The sequence below is a fragment of the Periplaneta americana genome, chromosome 11, assembly GCF_040183065.1.
Source record: "Periplaneta americana isolate PAMFEO1 chromosome 11, P.americana_PAMFEO1_priV1, whole genome shotgun sequence".
NCBI lineage: Eukaryota > Metazoa > Arthropoda > Insecta > Blattodea > Blattidae > Periplaneta > Periplaneta americana.
Window position 1 is genome coordinate 30435877 of NC_091127.1, and position 26683 is coordinate 30462559.

The 26683-nt window shown below is 32.9% G+C and overlaps 1 protein-coding gene across 12 annotated transcripts in view; it reads left to right on the forward strand.

The window, feature by feature from the left end:
- The window catches only part of Dys (Dystrophin), a 2834509-nt gene that overhangs the window by 540046 nt on the left and 2267780 nt on the right, over positions 1-26683 (forward strand). For all 12 annotated transcript variants that reach the window (XM_069839232.1, XM_069839233.1, XM_069839235.1 and 9 more), the window contains 9 exons: positions 1066-1127; positions 6004-6096; positions 9591-9668; positions 12398-12490; positions 14475-14564; positions 16146-16344; positions 19088-19236; positions 22387-22578; positions 24365-24546. In XM_069839232.1, the coding sequence (XP_069695333.1) occupies positions 1066-1127; positions 6004-6096; positions 9591-9668; positions 12398-12490; positions 14475-14564; positions 16146-16344; positions 19088-19236; positions 22387-22578; positions 24365-24546 (1138 nt within the window). The remainder of the gene's footprint in view (positions 1-1065; positions 1128-6003; positions 6097-9590; positions 9669-12397; positions 12491-14474; positions 14565-16145; positions 16345-19087; positions 19237-22386; positions 22579-24364; positions 24547-26683) is intronic.

Here is a 26683-nt window from a genome sequence, read left to right on the forward strand (position 1 = left end):
GTAATAAGTTTGTATTACAGACACACAATTATGACATAAGACGAAATATTAATTCAACATTAGTAGAACCTAAATGTCTCACATCTGCTGGTCTAAAGCATAGCATAAAGTTTAGCCCTCGGTTATACAATGCTTTAACTAAATTACACTCAGAACTTCTAACATGTAACCCACTAACATATAACAAGAAAATTAGAAACGTGTTAATATCTTCAATTTGATTAAATAAATTTATATCCTATGTGTATGAATTAATCTACCTATATTATATTTGTATTCTATAATTTTGAAATATATATTAGTCCTACTTTTCACGTGCGATATTATTCTTCTCTAGTGTTAATATTATATTATATAATTCCATTGCCGCTGTAATTATATTTTAGTTCCTACTTTATTTTACTTATTTATTATTATTATTATTATTATTATTATTATTATTATTATTATTATTATTATTATTATTATTATTATTATTATTATTATATCTGAACTGCGACCGAGCACGAGCTCTGCTCATTCGGTCTCAAATTTTGTTAATATTACTGTATCTTCTTTTTATATTGCTTGTATTATTTTATTTGTATTTCTCTTTGTTTGTTTTGTAATTATATTTCTTTATTCTGTATATTTATTCTGTATTTAAATTTAAGTAGCTATATAATTTCTATTATTTCTGTAAAATAAATATTTCTTTATTCATTAATAATAGTCCAAGATAGTTTTGCAAACACTGAAAGGGAATTCACTTCATGGACACTCGTAATAGTACTTCCTTTTGTATATATTTTGTACGAGATCATTCCTTCTTCCAGACCACCCTTATACAGAGCACAGCCAATATCTGCATTCCGCTCACGATCTGTGAGCCGGCTCGGAGAGCGCAAACTTTGTGCAGGCCTGCTTTAATGAATCAACTACAATTTGTGCTACTAGTACTATTTCCACCAATACTACTGTTACTGCTACTGCTAGTCATTTTTGTTATTTCTTACATCTAATAAGCCAAATTTGTCTTCCTTTGTTCTTTTCCAAAGATGTTTATCTTGTATTTTCTTGTTTCAGACGAACGTGAAGATGTGCAGAAAAAGACATTCGCCAAGTGGATAAATTCACAGCTGATAAAGGTAAGTTCATGGTTATTTTCCTGCTGTTAATTCATACTTTACGGCAAACGTGTGCAAAGAGCGTATTCCGAATCTCAGCGTTGAGCAATCTGATGGCATCACGGTGTTCCGAATTTCACCGATGGCGTCACTGATGCTCCACCGGTGTCGCACCGGTGCCATCAGCTTGAAGAGGTGGTGGCAGTCTCCCATCAGCCGCCATCAGTGAATCTGATTGGTTCTAGTATAGGGCGGGAATTAGCAGACGAATGACATCGTGCACTGTTGTGTCATAGCGGTGTGTTCTGCTGTATTGTTTGTAATGAGCACAACGTAAAAACAATATGTTAATGGCTTATAAGCGAACATGTCAACGGACCAGTTATTACTGCCGGTTCAAGAAATAGCTAAATTGTTTATGTTCACTTTTCTTGAACGAGATGGCAGTACGGAAATTTCGCAAAATTTTGCTAGCGTAGCACAGACAACTTATATAGTCGCCATGACAGCCATAGATTCTTCCAGCAGTTTTGTTCCTATTTCGCTGCAGCGTGACGTCATTGTTGTCCACCGGTCCGGTGAGATTCGGAATACGCTGAAAGCAATAATTAGCGCCGTATCACTGCTGAAAGCAGCCCGCAATACTTCAGTCTAGGTTTGAGGAGTGGAGATGAAGAGATAGCTGATACTGATCACCAGGGAAAGGATTTATATGTAAATACATATTTACTTATAAAGCTAATATAATTTATATTTTGCATTATCTTTATGTTTCACAATGTGTAGGGTTGAAAAATCCTACTTTTATTTTCCATATTTTTCCATATTTTAGAGTTTAGTACATATTTTCGTTAATTTCCATATATTTTCCATATTTCATATAAAACAGTCCATATTATATTAGGTTTAACAATAAAACAAAACAAAATTCCATTAACTTTTAAAAATACATTTCAACAATAGAGATTTAAACACATGTTCAGTAATCCCTTTAACATCAGAGTTATTTGAAAATTAGCAGTCCTATCAACAATGGGAAAGTAAGTTACAAAACTGTATTAATTTAATTTAAAATTTTTAACAGACTTCAGTTGTGCAGCTCAACAGTTAAATGCCAGTCAGAGTACACATAGGTTCAGTTTTGTAAATCATACTATAAAGACGGTAAATATGCCAAAAGTACGTCATTCAGTCAATTTAAAATCAAAACTAACAAGTTACATTTCAGAATTTAAAGAAGATGGTTTATCAACTGACAATAAAATATTATTTTGTAATTTGTGTCAGTGTGCAGTATCATCTACACAAAAGTTCCTGGTGCAACAACACATTACAACTAGTAAACATCAGGCCAACAAACAACTAAATTCCAAGCAGAGACAATTGTTTTTAACACAACCAACAACATCGAATGTAAGATCTGAGTTTAACATCGACCTGTGCCGTTCTCTCATCTCTGCTGATATTCCTCTCTACAAACTAAAGAATAAGGTCTTCAGGGAATTCCTTGAAAAAATATACTCAACATACAATCCCGGATGAGTCAACACTTAGGAAGACGTATGCTCCATCCATCTACGATGAGACAATACAGAAGATAAGAGATGAAATTAAAGATAGTTCAATTTGGGTTTCCATTGATGAGACTCCCGACAAAGAAGGTAGACTTGTTGGTAATGTAGTTATCGGTTTGTTAAGTGAACAATATTCTGAACGAATTCTTTTACATTGTGATGTTCTAGAAAAGTGCAATAACAAAACTATAGTTAAACTGTTCAACGAAGCTATGGGTATCCTGTGGCCAAAGGGTATTATGTACGATAATGTGTTATTCTTTATTAGCGATGCTGCCCCTTATATGGTCAAAGCTGGACAAGCTTTATCTGTTGTATATCCTAAATTGACTCATTTTACTTGTGTGGCGCATGCATTTCATCGTGTGGCAGAAGTGGTCAGAGACAATTTCCCTAAAGTAGATTTGTTGATTTCATCAGTGAAAAAAGTATTTCTCAAAGCTCCCAGTAGAGTTAACGTGTTGAAAGAAATGTACCCTGAAATTCCATTGCCACCAAAGCCAATTTTAACTAGATGGGGTACATGGCTAGAAGCAGTTGAATATTATGCCGAACATATAGACTCTATTAACAATGTTCTCCTTGCATTGGACTCTGAAGATGCAGTCTCAATTGATACTGCGAAAACAGTTACCTGTGACATAAGTGTGAAGAATGACTTAGCTCACATTCAGCATACATTTTCATGCATCATAAAAACGCTCAAAAGTCTCCAAAATAGGCACCTTTCACTATCTGAAAGTTTTGAAATTATAAATAGTACTGTGGAACAACTGAATCGTGGTAGAGGTAAAGTTGCAGATGCAGTAAGAGCTAAGGTGGACACTGTACTTTCAAAAAACCCTGGATATGAAGAACTACAAAAGGTTGTTGCTGTGATGAGTGGTGAATCAACAGTGAAGATTAACTTGGACTTATCCCCAGCAGACATTGTGAAATTGAATTATGTACCAGTTACTTCTTGTGACGTCGAACGCTCTTTTAGTCAGTATAAATCTATCCTCAGAGACAATAGAAGAAGATTCACTTTTCAGCACTTGAAAGAAATGTTTGTAACCTATTGTTATGGTAACAGACAATAAAAATTGTGTTTTGTTGAAACTACATTGGAAGATAAGGTACGTCCATTATATTTTTTGTTTAGTTTGATTAAAATGTACCAATATTTAACGTACATAGTCATTTTTTATAATTTTAAGTCCATATTTAATTCCATATTTTGGTAAAAATCCATATTTAATTCCATATTTTGGTAAAAATAACTACATATATATTTACATATTTCATATATTTTTAGTCCATATAAATCCGTTCCCTGCTGATCACAAAGTGTGGCAGTGGTGGATTACGTCATTTAGCTGTTATTCATTCATTCATGGTATTCTGCCCAAGGGAAGGTCTTTCACTGAAAACCCAGTATTCTCCAGGCTTTCCTATTTTCTGCCTTCCTCTTTGTCTCCTCATATGATCCATATATCTGAATGTCGTCTACCATCTGATATCTTCTGTCCCGAACTCTATTAAGGCTACGGATATGTGAAATTTCGAACTTCTACATTTTTACGCCAATTAATCTTAAACTTTCACCACATATTTCTTGCAATGTGGACATGAAAAACACTAATTTTCACTTTGATATTTCAATTAGTTTACTTATAATTAATTTTTTTTAATATTGAATTATGTCGATACACACACAATGTTATCATTTTCAAGTTCGAGATTTCTCACTTTTGTTTTGATGTGAATCAGAGACGAGAAACTTAAGTTGCATGATTACGAAGTTGCAAATGTCAAAATTTAACAGCTTCTATTGCAAACTCGAGGTATTCTTTTGATGCAAAACCGGCCAAAGCTCTGCGAAAAAAAAAAAAGATCTAGTTTCCAGCATTCCATCAGTAAGCACTCAATGAGTTTTCCCTTAATATTTGCTTTGTAATTTCAGCCAGTTGAACGTAACGAATTCAGTATCAATATGTGACTGACGTAATTGTTTTTAGTTTCTTCCGGAAAAAAAACTCAAAACGCAGTTGTTTACAATCGTACTTCGGGTGGTATTCACTGGACTGCATACAGGAAAATAAATAAATAAATATATATATATATAAATAAATAAACATATACATATAAATATATAAATAAATAAATATATAAATATAAATATAAATAAATAAATATATAAATAAATAAATCTATAAATAAATAAATAAATCTATGAATAAATAAATAAATAAATAAATAATCTGTGAATAAATGAAAAAATAAAAATTAATGAATTGGTGAATTATGAATTAATGAATAAAATAATATATAAATAAATAAAAAAATAAAAATAAATAAATAAACAAAAATTAATAGAGATTAATACAAATATTTTTTAAATAAATAAATGAGTAAGTAAATTAATAATTAAGTAAACAAGCAAATGAATAAGTAAACAATGACTAGGTAAATAAGTGAGTGAATAAGTAAATAAGCACGTGAATAAGTAAACAAATGAATAGGTAAATAAGTGAATAGGTAAACAAGCAAGTGAATAAGTAAACAAATTAATAAGTAAGTGAATAGGTAAACAAGTAAGTGAGTAGGTAAATAAGTAAGCGAATAGGTAAATAAATAACTAAGTAAATAAGTGAATAGGTGAATAAGTGAGTGAATAAGTAAATATATAATCCGTGGCGCTACAGTCCGTGAAGGGCCCACACCGACCAGCCGGCTGCAGGCCTCACGCCCACATGCCGAAGCAGAGGTGGACGATCATCCAACCAGAATGGAGGTTATCGTGTGTTTAGCACGATGATCCCCAAGCCGTTATAGCGTTCGCAACCGGATTTCGCTATCTATCGTAGCTCCCCAAGTGCATCACGATGCTGGGTGGGCACCGGTCCCATACACTGGCTGAAATGTCATGAGAAAATTTCTTCCCCCATGAGAACTCGAACCAGCGCGCATTCCGTAACGCAAGTCCTAGGTAGGATGCCTTAGATCACGACGCCACGGCGCGGGACTGAATAAGTAAATAAGCAAGTAAATAAGTAAGCGAATATGTAAATAAGTGAATAAGTAAATAAATAAAATTCACTTTCAATCGCCCTCTCTGCGTTTTCTAGTTTATTTGTAACGATTTAAAAACTTGGAATATCTGTAAATTTACTAGTATTTTGGTTTTGCATTAGATCTCATTGAACAGTTGCTGCATTATCTTCACATCGCTGCCACATCGCCTCTGAATAATCTTTATAGTATGAAACGGACTTTAAATACATAGGTAATTACAATTTATAATTCCTAGTGACTGAAAGTGTTGTAATTCTTGTTTGCAGAGTTCCCAGCCTCCAGTAACGGACCTGTTCGTGGATCTCCAGGATGGCAACCGACTCCTGTCGTTGTTAGAAGTGTTGACGGGCAAACAATATGTAAGTTTTGCCAATTATGCAGCGGATGGCTCTTATTCAAGCAGCTCGTTAGAGTATAGATTTGGTTTCGAATCAATACACCAGATGAAAGAGTAAACTTGTGTGCCCGGTGATTGATGGCCCTATCGGGATGTGGAGCGACACTTTAGAAAAGCCATTAGCGTTTCGCCCATCAACTGACATGTGAGGTCATTTGGAAGCAAAAAAAGGTTTACCAGAACTGACAGTCTAGTCGTTCTAGAACTTCAGATCACAGGTTGGTGGGTTCAAACCCGGTTGTTGACGATGTGTGTTAAAATTTCTTACTGTGTCATGAAAATGAACATGGATATCGTGACAGTACTCGACATAGCATCCTCCGGTGCACTCGTGCCTTAGGCGCGTTTGTCTGATGATCCGGAGCTGCTCTCGATACCCGCTTAGGTTGATTATTTCTGGGTTGGTAAAGTCAGTTCCTACCAGAGTGCTGCATTGGAGTTAAATCGCTCGCTTGAACTCGGTCGAGTGTCGCACTCTCGAGTGAGATACGATCGGTCGTGATACGCTCGTAATAAATAGAAGCACAGTGCAAGGTCATCTCACCAACATGTCTTATCTTGTATGGAAGACGACAGATAAGATACACATATGTTTTGCTCACACGGTAAAAATAAGGCTTTATTTTCTGCGTTTATGACAAACGTTTAACGGAACAGTCAATGGAACGTACCAAAACAGGAACATGAAGTTATAAATAAAATAGCATGAAAAACTTCGATATACAGTTATTATTGCTAATTAATAATTATTCAATATTTGATTTACCACATATATAATATGATAGGTCCTTACATAGTGTTCCGCCTATATACTGCGACAATGTAGAAACGTTTTACAAACTATTATTGATATAGCAGTACATTAATAACAGTATTAGTACAGAGATAACGTCACAGAAAATATAATAAAACGAATAATCATGCTGCACAACTGTTACAGACGCAAAGATTGATACACTAATTATTAGAGATTATTATTATTATTACTATTATTATTATTTTATTATTATTATTATTTTATTATTATTGTTATTATTATTTTATTATTATTATTATTATTATTATTATTATTTTATTATTATTATTTTATTATTATTATTATTTTATTATTATTATTATTATTATTATTATTATTATTATTATTATTATTATTATTACTAAAAACTTTGATACAGTTCTTGCATTATCGTGAGTGTGTTCTCCGTTTATAATAATTACATTTACATCCAATAACATCTATCAGATGTGGCAAAAACAAAATCACTCCTGTGTGTGGGGGGGGGGAACATATACCTACAACATTTATATTACATTTTAAAGCAAGTTTTGTAGTTGTACTATGGCGAGGTTAGTTAAACACTGCAAAGTTTTGAAATGATAAACATCTATGATGTTACTACACAGTTCATCACTGTAACAAGAACGAATGTCTAACGCTCGGCTTATACCGTTCGAGGATTTATCGCTCGTGACAATTTTACCCATCACGCATGTGCGCTACCTACCTATCGGATTATGCTATGAACTACTTGGCGCTCGAGCGAAAATGTCCGGTGCAGACCTCTGGTCCCTACCGTGAAAAATGCGGTAAACTGAGTCCCTGCTAAGAAAGGTGTGTAGATAAACTGAGTCCCTGCCAAGAAAGGTCTATAGGTAAACTCAGTTCCTGCTAAATTCCGTCACGACGAAATCTTACCTCCAGATTTTTCCAGACCTGGAACTGGCAACCAACTAGTACAAATAATAGTTGGTTGGTGTGTTTAAAAAAAGTGTTTTAACCACAAAATATGACTGTGTGGTAAAGACATTTTTCACTTTACTTTATGTTGTGCTATTCCATATGAAATCGATCACTAAAAAACCTCGCATGTTTTTATACTCTAATTTTTTCCATACTTATACAAGGTGCTGAGGGGAGTGCATTTTCAAAAATATACTATCGAAAGTCAAACAGTTTTCGTATTATTGAGCGACAAATTTAGCGTATTTTATAAAAACAAGCTTCTTTCGGCGCTCAGAACTCTGGAACCATTTACTGCAGAACATTGAACGAGAGCTTATTTTGAAGCTGACATTTGGTAGGTTATGTTAAGAAGTAATCCTTATTTTTATTGTACACAGAGAGACAGATAACCTGATTTTACTTGCTTTTAGGTTTTTTGGCCATTTGTAAAAATGTAAAAAAATATAGAGAAAAAACGTTGCATTATTAAGAGGGATTCAGCATTGTTTGCTTAGTGGTACGGCAATAAGTTTCGAGGGTATTAAATAGATTATTTTCACACACCTAGACTTGAACGGCGCAGTACCGCACGCAATGGCCGAGAACTGAAGATAAGCGAGCGTTGGGCGTCATTTTACTCCTGTGTTTATGAAAACCTGTGATAAAGCTAGCACAGCCATGCGCTGCTAGACGACACATCACGTGATGGAATAGATTTATAAAACGAAGTATAGCAAAGTCAGATTATACAACGCTATTGACAGCGAAAATTACAGTCTACCGCCTTATAATGTAACTGATTTACGGCTACCTTCTCGTTTTTGTTTGGCACTGTCGTTAACTTCGGGCATAGATTTGAGGATGGTAGTGTAGGGGTCTGAAATTCGAAACATTTTTAGTAAACGTTTTTGTCTTCCTCTTTGTGACGTTCTTCTGCACTTAGAAGTCATAATATATTTATAAATGTGTTCTCACATAAAAAATAACAGAGAAAAGGACTTACTTCTTTCCTTAAGACAGTGCATTAAAGTGACTGATACCTCAATTTTTTTCTCACTCTGTGTTCACATTTTTATCTCACGGGGGGGGGGGGAACACGCCATTAAAATCAACCACTTAAGTCACTCGTTTCTGCTGCTCTTATATCTCTAATATAACGTATACAGTAGAGTGACTACGTTATGATTTGTTTTATCATAAAAACGAAATACATATGGTTCTTAACTTTTAGCGCCTAAAGTTCCGGGCTGGATAGGAAATCAGACCAGTGTGCTGGTAAAACTGACCTGAGAGCAGAGTAGAAATAATTTGCTCACTAGGATGTAGGATGGTAGAATGTTATTCGTAATAGAAAGTAAATAATTACTGTAAACAGTATTTGAAAATAAAACACCGATGTGCTGTGGTACCTAGGCACATTACGAGTAGACACGTAATTATGCACTTTAAAGTTACGTCAATTGAAAGTTAGAGATCATTATTTATCATCATTATTGGCGCTCTATTTACATACTTGAACTAGAAGTAAAAAATAAAATAAAATAGAAAGTAGGCCATCATTTAATAGAGATACTAATTTTATTGTTCCCATAGATACTAAAGATAGCTATTTAAATTCAAATCCTCACATGAAAAAAGAGACTTACGAAAAGAGCCTTCAGTTTATATTAAAAAGAGAATAACATTTCGTAATGCTTTTTCTGACTTAATTTTCTTGTTGTGTGTTGATTTAGAAAAGAGAACGAGGTCGTATGAGAGTGCATCACTTGAACAATGTCAACAAGGCTTTGCAAATACTGGAGCAAAACAATGTGAGTATTCATGTCTGTGATTTGTAATAATGTGTTAGGGTTGCTATTATTTCTTTTCTTTCTGTTTTTTTTTTAAAGCAACTGAGAAAATTCTTGAAAAAATTATTTCGAATTGTAGCATTTTCATTGTTCCTACGGTGTAAGATTTTTCTTATTCACCCTCCCTCTTTTATCTTTTTTATTGTCAAATAATTGATTAAATGTCGATCTTACTCGTGTTATTTATGTAAGCATGTGCGGCTTATAGCTGTTTCGGTGCTACTTGACACCATCCTCAGAGCCTTCTGTGTCTCGGCTTCATCTCAACTTCGCTGCCTGATGTGTGGGTGCTTTCGTGTGATGAAGAGTTGTGTCAAATAGTGTGTGTATTCTGAAATTGATCTGTGTGTTTGAGTTAGAAGGCTCTGAGGATGGCGTCAAGTAGCACTGAAACAGCTGTAAGCCGCACGTGCTTACATAATTAACACGAGTAAGATCGCCATTTAATCAATTATTTATATTCAAGTGTTAAAAGTAGTGTACGAAAAATTCAACATGGATTTTTATTGTGTTTCATTATTGCTATCGGTATATTTTCGTCTACCATCCAGCTATCTTCTTATTCTTCTTCATCATCATCATCTCATATTTCCATTTCTTTTTAGTTCTCTTCTCTACCTCCTCCTCTGGCTGCTGAATTTCTCTTCCCCTCTTTCTTCTTAACTTATTTCCTGCCAACTTTGTACGTCCTAACCAAAATAGTATTCCGTAAAAAATTGGTGTGCGTTATTTTTGGGTCCTCCCTCATGTAATAATTCAACCACTTACACATCAAACCATCAACTTAAATAATAATCGTTCAACCAATTACTCATTTAGAGATCCATCTGCAGAATCATTCGACTAGTTACTTGTATAACCTTTCAGCTACCAAATCATGCAACCATTCACCTATCAAACCACCGATTTACCAAATTATTCAACCACTTACTAATCACTCAACCGTATACTCTTCCAGCTATAAATCTACTTACTCATCCCACAACTTATTCATGCAAACATCCACTCATTTCCTCATCTGTTCCTACTCACCTACCGACTCATGAATCTACCTATCATATCATGTAACTTGTCTACAGTGTCTAAGTTAATTAGCAGAGATCATCTCATCTAACAGATCGGAGTTTGGTCTGAGCTGATCCATTGAGGTTCATGTTAAACAAAGTTGCTATTAAGCATGTTTCTGTCAAAATAAATATTACGGTCTCCCATGTTAGCCGTATAACTATCGCTGTCTTTGACTAATACGCTTTAGGGGAAAGTAGCCATCAATGTACCACCTAACGATTTCTTATTTTTCTAACAAAGTCAATGCCTTAAAACTCCGTTCATAGGTATGAACAATTACATCACTAATAAGGAATTATAAAATGAAGTTTGAGGGCTACATCCTATTTATATTTGTTTAAAGATTAGGTCATTTAAAATTCGGCTATTGGTTCAATGAAGACGACAGGATTCTATGAATGGACCACCATGTTCCCCTGAATTGACCAAAAGAAAAGTTTTAAAAACAGCTCAAAATAATGTCAACAATCATAACAATGAAGAAACATAGATTCGATTATTGGATGTTGAACTTTTAATCCAATTGTAATCATATTATGAAACTGAAAATCATGAAAAAAAGTCCTTGTCATTTCAATATATTAAAGTTTCAGGCTATTTCAAAATAGCTAATACAGTAGTTAAAACATGTTATCATACAAGTTTAAATTACAAGACAGCAACATAATAATGTGATTGCACATACAAAATTATTTTCTGGTGTCTGAGATTTTTCTTATACTGTAGATAAAACAGCTTTGTTCTCAAGATAACACATGCCACACAAAGTATTTCTTTTGATTCTGCCTAGCATTTGTACAAGCTTAATGTACCCATTTCCTGCAATACATACATTGAATCAAATTTTTCTCGATAGTTTTTTCATACATGAAACAAAACTAGGAGTCTTGATTTTGATTGCTTCCTGAAGGGAATTACTTTTCATGAATGATCCATTTTAAAATACAGTCCATTCATGGGAACTCCAGCTGGTCCATCCATAGCGACTTCGCCATTTTCTAATCACACTTCAAGAGCGCTGAAGAGGTTATACAAAATTTATGAATATATAACTAAAAAGGAAGCAGACAGAACACTGCTTCCAGCTATATATGTCATTTCATAATTTAATGTCATTAAGCCAATCTTAAAGTTACTTTAAAATTGCAAAAACGTATCTGAGCTTCTTGTTCAGCCCACGTGTTTGCTGCCGTCACCAAAGACAACTCAGGAGTGGCATACACGAGGGGGAACCTTGAGGTGACGTTTCACGCATACACAGTCAATATGACTAAAAATATGGCAACGATGCATTGAAAGCAACGGTTCATCGATGGCTACTCTCCCCTATACTCGTATGTTACGTTGAACCATTCTTGAACATCGAAAGTTGAATAATTAAATTGGTAATGTGACAATGTCTGACAATGAGGGAGAAAAGAACACATATGAACATTTGAGATTTCTTTTCACCATGTTGCCACACATTGTGATATTGCCATTTGCAATCGAGTGTGCTGATTGACACTAATGCTGGACTTGTTCTCTGTTTATCCCACCTTCCCGCGTTTCCCGCTTCCACTGTGTCATGACTACTTCTTGTTGGTCGGCTTCCCTATCTCGATGTTTCGTGCGGCGTACAGGTGAAGCTGGTGAACATAAGTAATAATGACATAGTGGACGGCAACCCCAAGCTCATCCTAGGGCTCGTCTGGAGCATCATTCTACATTGGCAGGTATGTAAGTTTTCTTGTCGTTATTGACAGATTTGAGAAATTCCAGTTATTGTGTGGAAAATTGCGTGTTTTCCATTATATCAGTGGTTCCCAAAGTTTTTGAAGGTGCGACAAGATATTCTTATGCGATCCCCCTCCTCAACTACAGCATCTAAAAAATACAATTCCTTGTAAAGTCGAAAATAATGGTAATTTTACTCAAAACCATTGGATACCACCTAAATAACGACCAGAATATAAGTAAATGCAACACTGAGACTAAATGAAGGGTTCAGAGTCATGGTGGGCCAAGCACCATAAATAAAAAGCGAAGAAAACAAGGGTTAAGGGAATGCATAGGTGAAATTACTAAATCTTACAGTTTTCATTTTTTTTCTCAAAGACCAAGGACACCAGAATAAAATTATGTGACACGTTTCCTTATTAAGATGAAATATAGGCAGGAATTTTTTTCAACGTGATTTTCTTTAATTTTCACGTTGAAAAAAATTCCTGCCTTTATTTCATCTTAATAAGGAAACGTGTCACATAATTTTATTCTGGTGTCCTTGGTCTTTGAGAAAAAAAAATTAAAACTGTAAGATTTAGTAATTTCACCTATGCCTTCCCTTAAACTTAAGTTGTTATTATAAATTTAATGAAACATGTATTAATTAATATAAAGTAGGCATATTAAAACTAAATGACATATCAATCTTCATTAAACTATGGTATTCACTTAACTTTAAACCTTGCTTTCTCCGTTTTTAATAAATGGCGCTTGGCCCACTATGGCTCTGAACCTTTCAAATATTAAGTAGGCCCTAAAATCAATTCTAGTACTTCAAACTGTGACTCTGCGATAATAGTTCAATACAAAGTGGTAAAGTCCATGAAAGAAGAAAGTTATAAACTCATATATCCAGCAACATTTGTGAAGACGTGAGTTCGTTATACTAGTAGAGTCAGAAAGTACCGGAACTTCAGGTTGCAACGCCGTGCTCTGTAGGCAACTTCTCTGTCTTATCCATGTGGTATGTGGCCTACTCTCCAGGCGTATAGACTCAGTGCCGACCGATCAAAGGGGAAAGTAATCCTTGAAGTGCTCTTCGATATCCAGGGTCTCGTAAATTTCGAGTTTATTTCTGAGGATCGAACAGTCAGTAAGGAGGCGTATGTTGCAATTCTTCGACGTCTTCGTGATGCAGTTCGGCGAAAAAGATCCTATTTGTGGCAAGAACAGAATTGGGTTCTTCATGACAATGCCCCAGTACATCGGTCGCTCTTGGTGTGCGAATTCCTCACACAACACAAAATACCTGTCCTTCCACAGCCACCATATTCTCCAGATCTTGCTCCAGCAGATTTCTACCTACTAGTAGAGTCAAAACGTAACCGAACATGTGTATAAAACTTTGTTGCAGATGATATGTAACCATTTACACAACACCACCTTCATAGTACGCCCTCTGGGTAGTGACACACTTCTGCCAGCGTCCACACCATTTCTCGAAACATTCCTGCAGCCAATCTTTCGTCACTTCCTGCAGAGCGCGCGTCGCATGAATTTTCACCTCTTCAGTTGACGCAAACCCCCGCCCCTTGAGTAGGGATTTGACCTTTGGAAATGGGTAGAAATCTCAGGTGCTTATATGACCCCCCGGGGGGTCACGACCCACAATTTGGGAACCACTGCATTAGCCTAATGGTTTAATACAATTGCTTTTTTTGCACTTAGACCAGCGTATAAAACATGTTTGAGATGTGAATTGATGAAGTGAAATATTGTACTGTCCACTGCTGTGGAGTAATGCTTAGCATGTCTGACCGTGAAATGAGTGGACTCGGGTTCAAATCCTGGTTGGGGGTTTTTCCGCGGTTTTCTTCTTCAACCAACTGAACAACATAATCCGAAATTTTCTGACTTGTATTTTATAATATATTTGAGTCAATATAATGTGCTGGAAATGGAGAATATATTCTTCGTTCTGGATATATGTTTCAGGTACATTACCATCTGAAAGATCTAATGTCAGAACTGCAGCAGACAAATTTAGAGAAGACACTGTTAGCGTGGTGTAGACAAAATACCAAGGTGAGTATAATAGGCTTCTATTGTATAGTGATATGTAAAACAGTACAAAATACAAGGTTATTATTTGTTCAATTTGTGATGAATCATTTTTAAACAGGTCAGAAATAAAACTTAAAAACATTTGTAGTTTTCTGAAAGTTCAGTAAATCTTCAAGATGTTAGTAAAGTGAGTTTTTTTAATTCTTTTATTACAATTTTTTTCAATATGTAGGCTACGATTTGATTTGTTACTTGTAAATTTTTTACTGATATAACGAAGTTGTGATTTTGCTACAGTTTTTATGCGATATTTAATTTCAGTTCATGTAATTCCCAACATTTAATTCTATTGTCAACAGAAAGTTAATGCCATTAAAACGTTAGTTCTATTTGAGCAGACTCATCTCAGTTATGTGTTTATTTATATTTAATATTTGTTTTATTTATTTTATATTTTATATTATGTGAATATTTTTATAAATTTGTTTTTATACGTATTTAAGTTTTAGCTTTGTTTGTTAATAATTTAATCACTATGTAAACATTCTAGAAATATTAATTTTATTCTCACGAACATTTTTTCTTCCCCCTTTCATTTGTTTTATTTTTTTTCTTCCACATTTTAAAATAATATTTAATTGCCATTAATTATATTTTCTAATATATCTTTCTTTTTTATCTTTTTTAATTGTTATTCATTTTCATTGTGTATTTATTTATTTATTTATTTATCTACTGATTTATATATTAGTTATTTATTTATACATTTATTTTTAATTAATTAATTAGTTTATTTGTGAGTTAATTTATTACTTAATTGATTTATTTGTTTATTTGATTATTTGTCAGTTAATTCATTACGTAATTGATTTGTTTTTTATTATTTATTTATTTGTTTATTTGATTATTTGTCAGTTAATCTATTACTTAATTGATTTATTTGTTTGTTTATTTATTATTTATTTATTTACCAGTTAATTTATTACTTAATTGATTTATTCGTTTATTTGAATATTTCTCAATTTATTTATTACGAATTGATTTATTTGTGTATTTATTATTTATTTATTTATTTATTTATTTGTCAGTTAATTTATTACTTAATTGATTTACTTGTTTATTTGATTATTTCTCAGTTTATTTACTACTTAATTGATTAATTTGTTTATTTGATTGTTTGTCAGTTAATTTATTATTTAATTGATGTATTTGTTTGTTTATTATTTATTTATTTTATTATTTGTCAGCTAATTTATTACTTAATTGATTGATTTATTTATTTGATTATTTGTCAGTTAATTTATTACTTAATTGAATTATTTGTTTGTTTATTTATTTAACATACGTACATTTATAAAAATGCTTATGTAAGTGTTTGTTCTGTACGTTAAGCTCGTTAATCTGCTAGATAATGGTTTTGTGTTTAAGTAGGCCTATTACTATTAATATTAGTACTGTTACTATTTGAATGCATACATAATACACATATATTTCATATTAATTTATTTAATACATATTGCAACTTAAGTATAAATATTAATAGTCTATGAATACGAGCGTATGTCTCACAAGTGATCTCATATGTTATGCTCTGTGTTTCAGGACTACCCCGGAGTGGATGTGAAGAACTTCACCACATCGTGGTCAGATGGACTTGCGTTCAACGCACTCATACATAGATGGAGGTCGCAGCTGTTCGACTTCCACAACATAGCAAGGAAACACCCAAACGCAAGACTGGAACATGCCTTCCGAATAGCTCAAGAGCATCTCGGCATAGAGAGACTCCTGGACCCCGAAGGTTAGTGTTGATGTTTGTCAACATTCGAGGGCACAGCCGTAGCTCAGTCAGTTTGTGCCAGAGTATGACTAAAAGAGTGTTAGGTTCGTGACTTGAAATGGACCGGAGCAACTCGTGAATTTCAGAAAACTTTCGTTCCATCTCGTAAGAAATGGTTGTTGTCCGTTCACTTTAATTTGATATTAATTAGATATATTTCAATACTTTTTCAGTTAAGTTTCAATTAAATTGTTAAAAATGACGACAACGACTCTATTGGCAGCGTTTTATTGTATTAGACCTGTTTCGTATAGGCCTAATCTCTCGCTAATTTATGATACTCTTGCAGCATGTGTTTGATATGTTTAATTCTGCATAAATATCGTTTAAATGTTGATCAATAGCGCAGCATTAATGAAATTAAAAGCACCGGAACTCAGCAACTCTTTATCACTCCATATCGAGCTAATGATCAGATATCATAGTCCACTGCTAGGCAGCAAGTCTAATTTCTTAGTGCCATATTCATAGACATTCTTAGCGCAGGCTTCCGGTGGATGATCAGCGAACTAAAGTTTTTCGTATTCATAAACCAGTGTTAGCGATATTATATGATATGAATCCTGTACAAGTAACCAGTGGATAGCCGGGGCTAGTTTAGCACGCTCGTAGCGCGGGCTAGCGAAATGTCTATGAATAGGACCCTAATTGTTTAAACTGTGATCAGAGTATCCGTTTCGAAGACTTTGCGAAACGAATATTCCAGTCTTAAGTGTAGGATGTATAGTCTTAAATCATTTTCTTTCGCTAGTAATTGTTAATAATATACGCGTCGAAGTATTATTACTATTATTGTTATTATTATTATTATTATTGTTATTGTTATTATTGTTATTATTATTGTTATTGTTATTATTATTATTATTGTTATTATTATTATTATTGTTATTATGATTATTATTGTTATTATGATTATTATTGTTATTATGATTATTATTGTTATTATGATTATTATTGTTATTATTATTATTATTATTATTATTATTATTATTATTATTACTAGCATTACTAGCCGTACCCGTGCGCTCCGCTGCACCTGTTAGAAATAAATATAAAGTAATTACATAATTAAAATAGGATATTTGATCCAGGAAACATTCGTGTTTGATAGAAGGATAAATAGTTTATTATGTTATTTAATTTAAATTGTATTCAAAAAATTAAAATGCGATCATTTTGATCCAGAGACCACTCATTTGGTTATAAAAATTATTTTAGGAAATACAGGAAACGAATGCCTATCATGTTTTCTGTGCATAAGAAGCTATTTTAATCTTACCTGTCCTCGATTCACTCAAAAGTTACTGTAATAACATTATAGCATTATGTCCATCTAGAGAAACTACACTTTCCAATAGTGAATTAATAATTAATTAGACAAATCGGTTAATTTAGCTTCCGATATTACTTCATACAAACACAGAAACATTCTCTGTAGGCTATGTTTCATAGCTTTCGATTGTTGTTGTCCAAGGTTTCTTATTGACGAAGTCATTTGTTTTTTTATTTCATTACACCGCCTCAGATGGCATTGTTATTTTAATTTTGAAACTCATTTATCTCATTAAATATCAGTCCTATCAAAATTTTGCATGGAATAAAACTTATCGGAAATTATTTTTAAAGAAACTTTTGTTATGTAATATTTTTCATGAAAATTAATAATAAGGAAGATATTTCGATTTATTTAATTCAAGCCCTCTTGTAAGCCCCTTTTTAAATAAAATATTTTGAATGCCATATAGCCTAAATTCTAAGTTACAACGAACTTAATTTATATTCCAGTTTTCATTATAAATCGGTTCAGCCATTATCACGTGAAAAAGTAACAAACATCCAGACAGGCAGACAGACAGACAGACAGACAGACAGACAGACATACAAAAATTTCAAAGAAGCGATTTTCGGTTTCAGGGCGGTTAATTATATACATTATGGTAGGACCAATTATTTTTGGAAAATCGAAAATTACTAGAAAAATTTCGGCTACAGATTTATTATTAGTATAGATTATTGTTATTATTATTATTATTATTATTGTCATTATCATTATAACTATTATTATTATTGTTGTTATTATTATTATTATTATTATTATTGTTATTGTTATTGTTATTATTATTGTTATTGTTATTGTTATTATTATTATTATTGTTATTATTATTGTTATTGTTGTTATTGTTATTATCATTATCATCATCATCTTATTTATCATTATCATTATCAATAACATTAACATTATCATTATTATTATTAAGCACGGTCAGTCCTGTGCTATGGAAGTGAAGCATGGACTCTAAGGCAAATGACGCAAGTAGAATCACTGCTAGTGAAGTGAGATTCATGCACCGAACAGCTGGCTCTACTATCATGGGACCATAAAAGAAATGAAGACATCTTAAAGGCACTTATATGCTCATTTTTTTCTGATTTTGGACTAACTGTAAAAAGGATTCCCAAGCGGTTTTTTCCGGAGATTTCTGACCATACAGCAACATTAATGTCGCCATAACCTTGTAAAATGTAACTTGTTTTTTTTTTTTTTTTTTTTTTTTTTTTATATCTCGCCACATCTACGTCAGAGCAATTAATTTTTATTTACTTATTTGTATATGAATGAGTCAGGAAATACTAATTTTCCTGTACTGTCTTGCTACCCAGAATGTCAGAATGAAGTAAATTTGTGTTGTATTTTTTCCTACAGACGTGAATACATCAGTACCTGACAAGAAGTCGATTATGATGTATGTAATGTGCCTATTCCAATCCCTGCCTCATACCGAGATGGACGTCAGTCACCTAGACATATCTATACACTCGGACTCCAGTTCTATAGCATCTCCAGGAGCAGAGGTGAGGAATATAGATAACTCCCAAGTCTTCTATTCAGGCTCTAACTTAATTCAGAGGTTTGCATAGTTAGCCTATTTAATTATGATACCAGAATTAAGTTATACAGGGTGAGTAAAAAGTATGGAACAATGCTTGTAACTTTATTTCTAATTATATGAAGAAACTCTTTATACAAAAGTTGTAGGGTATCAAAGAAGGAATATTTTGAACATGTTTTCAAATACTATGCCTTTCATTTATAAAAGATATGCCAGTGAGCCTGTTTTTTTTTTAATGATACCATTCATCTATTTCCCCATTTTTGGATTCTTCAGGTCTCAATACGTACAAAATCATATTTTTTCGCCATTTTTAAACTACTGTTTTCTAAAAATTGCCTCTTTTGATGACAGTGTGTTGTTGTTGTTGTTGTTGTTGTTGTTGTTGTTTTCTAATGCCAGGCGTTTGACAATAAAGTTATTTGACCTCTTGCACTCCAGTATTTTTCAAAGATATTATCATGACCAGCCACTGAATCACAGATTTTGAGGTGTTCCGAATCCGTTTCTTGGTTGGATTAGATGACAATGTATGTATACTGAACAAAGGGAAATTTTAATGCTTCAGTACATCAATTTTAGGAGGCTTTGGATTAAACAATTGCAGACAAAAGCTAATAGAAACAAGTGAATAAAGCAAATGGAAAAAAATATATGATTTTGTACGTACTGAGACCTGAAGCCGTGAGACTGAAGCCGGATGGTCTATGACGAGTCTTTGGCATCAGCCCCTTTGATTTGATTACCTGGTTGGGTTTTTCCGAGGTTTTCCCCAACCAAAAGGCAAATGCCGGGTAATATTTTGGCGAATCCTCGGGTCTCACCTCATCTCACTACATCTCGCCAAAATATTGTAAAAAATTGCACAAAATTGTAAAAATTGTAGAAAATTACTAAATTGTAAAACTATAAAAATTTGTAAAAATTGTAATTGAGGACCGTTTTTGCAAAACTTGCTAACTGAAAAAACTAAATTTTACAGGAGAGACAAAAAACTGAATGAAAACAAATTGGTTATAGCTGCAACCATGACACTTTGACACACTGTAATGAAGAGAAATAATTCAATTTTACTACGATAACTTTAACAATGTGTAGAGGCCTGTTTTATGTTAACGAATCCACCAAAATCTTAATTTTGCAAATTTTGCAGTTGGCAAGTTTTGCAAAAACGGTCCTTAATTGTAATATTGTAAAATATTTGACTTGTTCCACATCTTAAAGCTTCATTGCTCATGTAAGATCTATGGAATAAAAGAAATGAATGAATGAAATAATGAATGAATGAATGAATGAATGATCCAAAAATGAGGAAATAAGTACCTGGTGCTATTAAAAAAAAAAAAAAACACTCCTTAACACATCCTTTATAAATGAAAAGCAAAGTATTTGAAGACATGTTCAAAATATTCCTTCTTAGATACTGTACAACTTTTGTATAAAGAGTTTCTTCATAAAATTATAAATAAAGTTACAAGCATTGTTCCATACTTTTTACTCACCCTGTATAATTATTCTTGAAATATAACAAATAAGTATATAATGTCAGTACTGTTTAATTGTAAAGTCACAATAACTATAAAAAAATTGTTATGTATACCTACATGTTTTGAAAGAAGAGGAAAATTTGGGTGATAAAAATTCTTTGCATTTCCTCCTTCGAGAGGTAAGTAAAGCTGGGAGACCTTTGTCGTACATTTAGTAGGACACATGAAAAAATCCATAATGACAGAACTCCAGACAAAATTTGACCATTTCTCATTCACGTCAAAATTAAACTCTGGAAGTAGTACAATGGGGTCGTGTGAACAGACTAATTGCACATGGATTTTTAGCATTCCCTACCTGCAGTGTATTCATCCATTAGTCCAAACAGATTATAATAAAAAGCGTGAACAAATATTTTAACACATCGTTCAAATACGATCAGTGAAGTGATCTGTATAGTCCTAATACATGACGTAATATCAGTCTACACTCTGTTCCTTACATTGTAGGCCGATTAAATTTTGGGGATCTTAAGTACATAATTTCGTATCTTACATATTTTTCAGTTTGTATTTTTCTTCTTCCTTTTTTTCTCCTTTTTTCATTTTCTTCTCTATATTCTTCTCCTTTCATATCTTCTCGTTTTCTTCTTTTAATTTCCTTCGTAATTTTTTTCTTCCTCAGTAGTCAGCAATGTATGCAATGAAGGGATAAAAGATGAGTCACTTGATGAGGTATCAAACAATGTTCGGACTGTTGACGCAACAAACATACTTCGTTTTCTTATTTCTCTTAATTTCTCTCCTTTCCTTGCTCTTCCTCCTCATATTATTCTTCTTTTATTCCCCCCCTCCGTTCTTTTATCTCCTTCTTTTTTTCTTTTCTTCTTCACTTGATCCTCATCTTGAACACTACAAGATCTAGGTTTTAATAATTAATACCAATCTCTTCCGCGTCACATCTTCCTTAAGACATTACTTGTTTTGTTTTCTTCAATTGTACATTGTGTAATCCGTATATGTTTAGTTGTGATTATTGTATGTATTTTTTTATTCTTTGAATTTAATCCAGTCTTGTATACTTTTCATGTTATTTATTCTTAATATTTTTCTAACTGCTTTATTTGTCCACCACTGTGGAGTAATGGTCAGCATATCTGGCTACGTCTGGCTATGAAACGAGCGAGCCTGGGTTCAAATCCTGGTTGGGACAAATTACCTAGTTGGGATTTTTCCGGGGTTTTCCCTCAATCAATTTAAGCAGAATTGCTGGGAATTTTCGGCGTTGGACCTCGGACTCATTTCGCCATCATTAATTCATCATTATCATCATCATCCATACAATAGCCCAGGTTAAGTTCACGGTGTGGCATGCTGTACTTGTACAAGAGCGTGGCCGTTCGGCTACACAATCATTCACAAGAATAGGAATGTTAAGCACAATAAGCCTTAGGCTGCAGTGTAAGCCTTCGGGTCCCTCCTCCATACAAAAAGAAACTGCTTGGTTTGAAATATCCTTTAAAGCTTGAATATGTAATATTAGACTACTGGAAGTATGTTGCATATAAAGTATAATTGAATAATAACTATTGTACAAGTTTCAATATATTTCTTTTCATCTTCAGGGAGGTGTATTCAGTGTTCCCTCATCCCGGCCTATAAGTCTTGCTACAAATATTTCTGTGGAACTCGGTGGTTACCAAGTGGCATTGGAAGAAGTTCTCACTTGGCTCCTGGAAGCAGAAGATAAATTGAGTAATGCTTCAGTCGTAGAAGGAGGACTGGAGTCTGTGAAAGAACAATTCCATTCTCATGAGGTAATTTATACATTACTTTGAATTTGTGTTCAGTTTTTTCAGGCAGATGATTGTAAGCCCTAATTTCATTTTCAATTCAAAGTGTAAGATAATTTATTATATCAAATTTAAAAGTATGAATACAGAACTAAACAAACACTAGAAAACAATGAAATAAATAAAATATAAAAGCTAAATAATGATGATTTATGATAATTAGATTTTAAAGTTTCATGAAACATAAACCTAAACATAACAAATTTCGTTGCAGTACCAAAATTATTCGCAAAACTTTTTGATAATGAATTATTATTATTTTTGAAGTAATCATCATTATTTCCTTTTAAACTGGTCTCCAATATTTCTTATTTAATTTTTTACCAATAATTTCCTCAACTCAGCTTTAATTTTGTGTATTCAATAAACGACAATCTTCCTAAGAAGCTATGAAGACATATTTTACTTTTTGGAGTATTGTTAGTACAGTAGGTCTACCTATACATAATATTTATTACATGCATACACGGTAGTTACTTATATTGTGATCGGCATTTAACCTCTTAATGTAAATAACAATATTTAATTTTGATTTTCTCTTAAAAATTTTTAGATTATGTTATTAGTCATGATTGTGGAAAGATTCATCTTACTTTAAGTTTACATAAGTTAATTTGATAGCTTATTGCATATTGATGAGTGTGATAAAAAGTAGAGCCTCTCTGACATGAGGCATTTAATTTTAGTTTGGTATTTGTTTTGGGCATTGTTAAACCTTTGTGCTGTCGTATTTGTACAGTAAAATCTCTCGTAACCGGCACCCAAATAACCGGAAATAACAGCACCAAAACAAAGACACTTTTGGCTGGGCCAAAAAAAAAAAAAAAAAAAGTTTAAATCTGCTGTATTAGGAAGTTTGCACGCACTTTCATTTTCAGTGAAAATTCGAACCCAAAATTACTGTATTATTTGTGTTGTGCGATGTGTCTTAATAAAGAAAATCCACACAGTTTTTATGTTTATTTAATTATATTCGGATCATCAATGTTACCACATTAGGAAGTTCGCACGAACTTTCATTTTCAGTGAATATTCGAACTAAATTTAATGTATTATTTGTGTTGTGTGATGTGTTTTAATAAAGAAAATCCACATAGTTTTTATGTTTATTTAATTATGTTTGGGCCGTCATTGCTGCCACATTGAGAAGTTCACATGAACTTTCATTTTCAGTGAATATTCAAATCTAAAATTAGTGTATTATGTGTGTTGTGTGATGTGTTTTAATAAGAAAAATCCACACAGTTTTTATGTTTATTTAGTTATGAGCAAGTGATAGAGAAATAAGCTTCACATGGCTGCAGTTTCAACATCTGGCACCATGAAATAATAACTTTTTTTTTGTACAGTATTCGGCAAAATCTCGTATCCGGAACTAGCCTGGTCCCTTTGGTGCCGGATAAGAGGGATTCTACTATATTTTTGATATAGTAATGAAAATATATTATAATAAATATCGTAAAAATTAATTTTTCACAAACTATTATCAAAAGTGAAAAAGCTAAATATTTTCTAGAAATTAACGTGGCAACATAAAGAATTAAAGTTGTGTTTACAGACATACATACATATAAAGAAACTTACATACTATTCGAACACATTGATAGAACACAAGTACACATACAGAAACACACACATCCTGAAATGCAAATATACAATTCACTGATGTTATCATATCATGACAAAATTATCATCATATTCATAGGATATTTGGTGTGTAAGAGCCTGACTGTGTTGTTTTGTGTTGAAGGGCTTCCTTCTGGAGCTGGCCGGACACCAAGAGGGTGTGGGAGCAGTGCTCGAAGAGGGAGCTCGGATGCTTTCTGAAGGTGGACTTTCACGAGAAGAAGAAGATGAAGTTCGGGTCCAAATGAGGTTGCTCAACTCCAGATGGGAAGACCTTAGAATTAAAGCCATGGAAAGACAGTCGAGGTAACTAAAAGTAATTATGACTCACGCGAATATACTAATGTTCCGAGACTTTTTTCACAATTTCCGGGGACAGATATCGACATAAGAAATGCTTTTAACATATATCTGTTAATTTGCCGTTCACTTATATTGTTTTACATAATTTAATGAGTTAGGGTGCTCATTCTATTTACAGACTAAACTCTTCCCCCCTTCCTCCCCAGAAGAGTGAATTTTTTTAGTAAGTCTTCTCTAGATTCCAGTTTTTCAGCAAATTTCTGACAGGTCATGTTGAAGTTAGTTAAGATAGCAAGCATTGCCCGAACAGTTTCTAAATTCATTCTGGATTTTTAGGATACATCATGTTCATTGAAGAAACTCTCACCACTGAAGCTTTACTTCCAGGATACGGAGGTAGTTCAATCAACTTCTGGAGTTGTGCACAGGGAATCATTTTCTCAGAGAAAAAAAAAATGCACTCCATTTTGAGCAAAGAGTACCTAGCATTTTCTTCATTTCACTGCCATTTTCTCTGAAGTCACATATTTCTTCAAGCAAGAAATTTCATCAAGTAAATTATATTCATCCAGGTGAAGTCCATCTACATTTTAAGAAAAATAATGGGCTGTCTCTTCAAATTTTTCTCTTTCTAGAGAAGATTCTCAGCATTATAAGTGCATTTCATAGATATTTTATCCTGTTAATTAATTACAGAGGCACTGGGGTAATTAACAGCATTTTGATAAAATTCATGAGAAACACTGAAAATTCTAGAGCCACTTCTTCTAAAGATGCGCAAAAGTTGCTTAATTGATTTTATTTTATTGGCTTATTTTACGACGCTATATCAACATCTCAGGTTATTTAGCGTCTGAATGAAATGAAGGTTATAATGACAGTGAAATGAGTCCGGAGTCCAGCACCGAAAGTTACCTAGCACGCTTAATTGATGATGGAATAAATTTATCTTCTTTCGTGGAGTTCAGTTTTTTTTTATGAACTTCGATAACAAGGGAATATTCGATTGCAGTTACGTCCTCACCTTCAGTTTTGATTATGGCATCATGAAAAAGTGGTAAAATTGCATCAGCAGAATTTATCACAGCAAGAATCTTTAAACCGCATGAGTAATTAACAATAAAAATCCATGGAAATCTGTGGGGGAAAAAATATATATTAAATCCAGGGACATTCCGGGGACGAATTTTGTCTGGTAACAGGAAGCAAAATTCGGAGACTATCTCCGGAAATTGGGGACATCGGGTAACCTTATTATATATTTACACATACATGTTGCTGTTATGAAAGAATATGCTTCGTGAAAATTACACTTGTATAGGTGATATGTAGCACCTACTTTCTTTCTTTCTTTCTTTCTTTCTTTCTTTCTTTCTTTCTTTCTTTCTTTCTTTCTTTCTTTCTTTCTTTCTTCCTTTCTTTCTTTCTTTCTTTCTTTCTTTCTTTCTTCCTTTCTTTCTTTCTATCTCTCTTTATTTATTTATTTATTTATTTATTTATTTATTTATTTATTTATTTATTTATTTATTTATTTATTTATTTATTTATTTATTTATTTATTTATTTATTTATTTATTTGTTTGTTCTTTTGTTCGTTTGTTGGTTGTTTATTTATTTCTTTCTTCATTTCTTTCTCTCTTTATTTATTTATTTCTTCCGTCATTTCTTTCTTTCTTTTTTTATTTCTTTCTTTCTTTCTTTCTTTCTTTCTTTCTTTCTTTGTTTTCATTTTCATTCAGTCCACACCTGTGGAGTAACGGTCAGCGCATCTGGCCGCGAAACCAGGTGGCCCAGGTTCGAATCCTGGTAAGGGCAAGTTACCTGGTTGAGGTTTTTTCCGGGGTTTTCCCTCAACGCAATACGAGCAAATTCTGAGTAACTTTCGGTGCTGGACCCCGGACTCATTTCACTGGCATTATCACCTCCATTTCATTCAGATGCTAAATAACCTAGATGTTGATACAGCGTCGTAAAATAACCAAATAAAATAAAAATAAATAAAATTCATTTAATCATTTGTTTAATCATTTGTTTATTTCTTTAATCATTTATTTCTTTCTTTATTTAAACATTTATTTCTTTCTTTCTGTAATCATTTATTTCTTTATTTATTTACTTCTTTAATCATTTATTTCTTCAT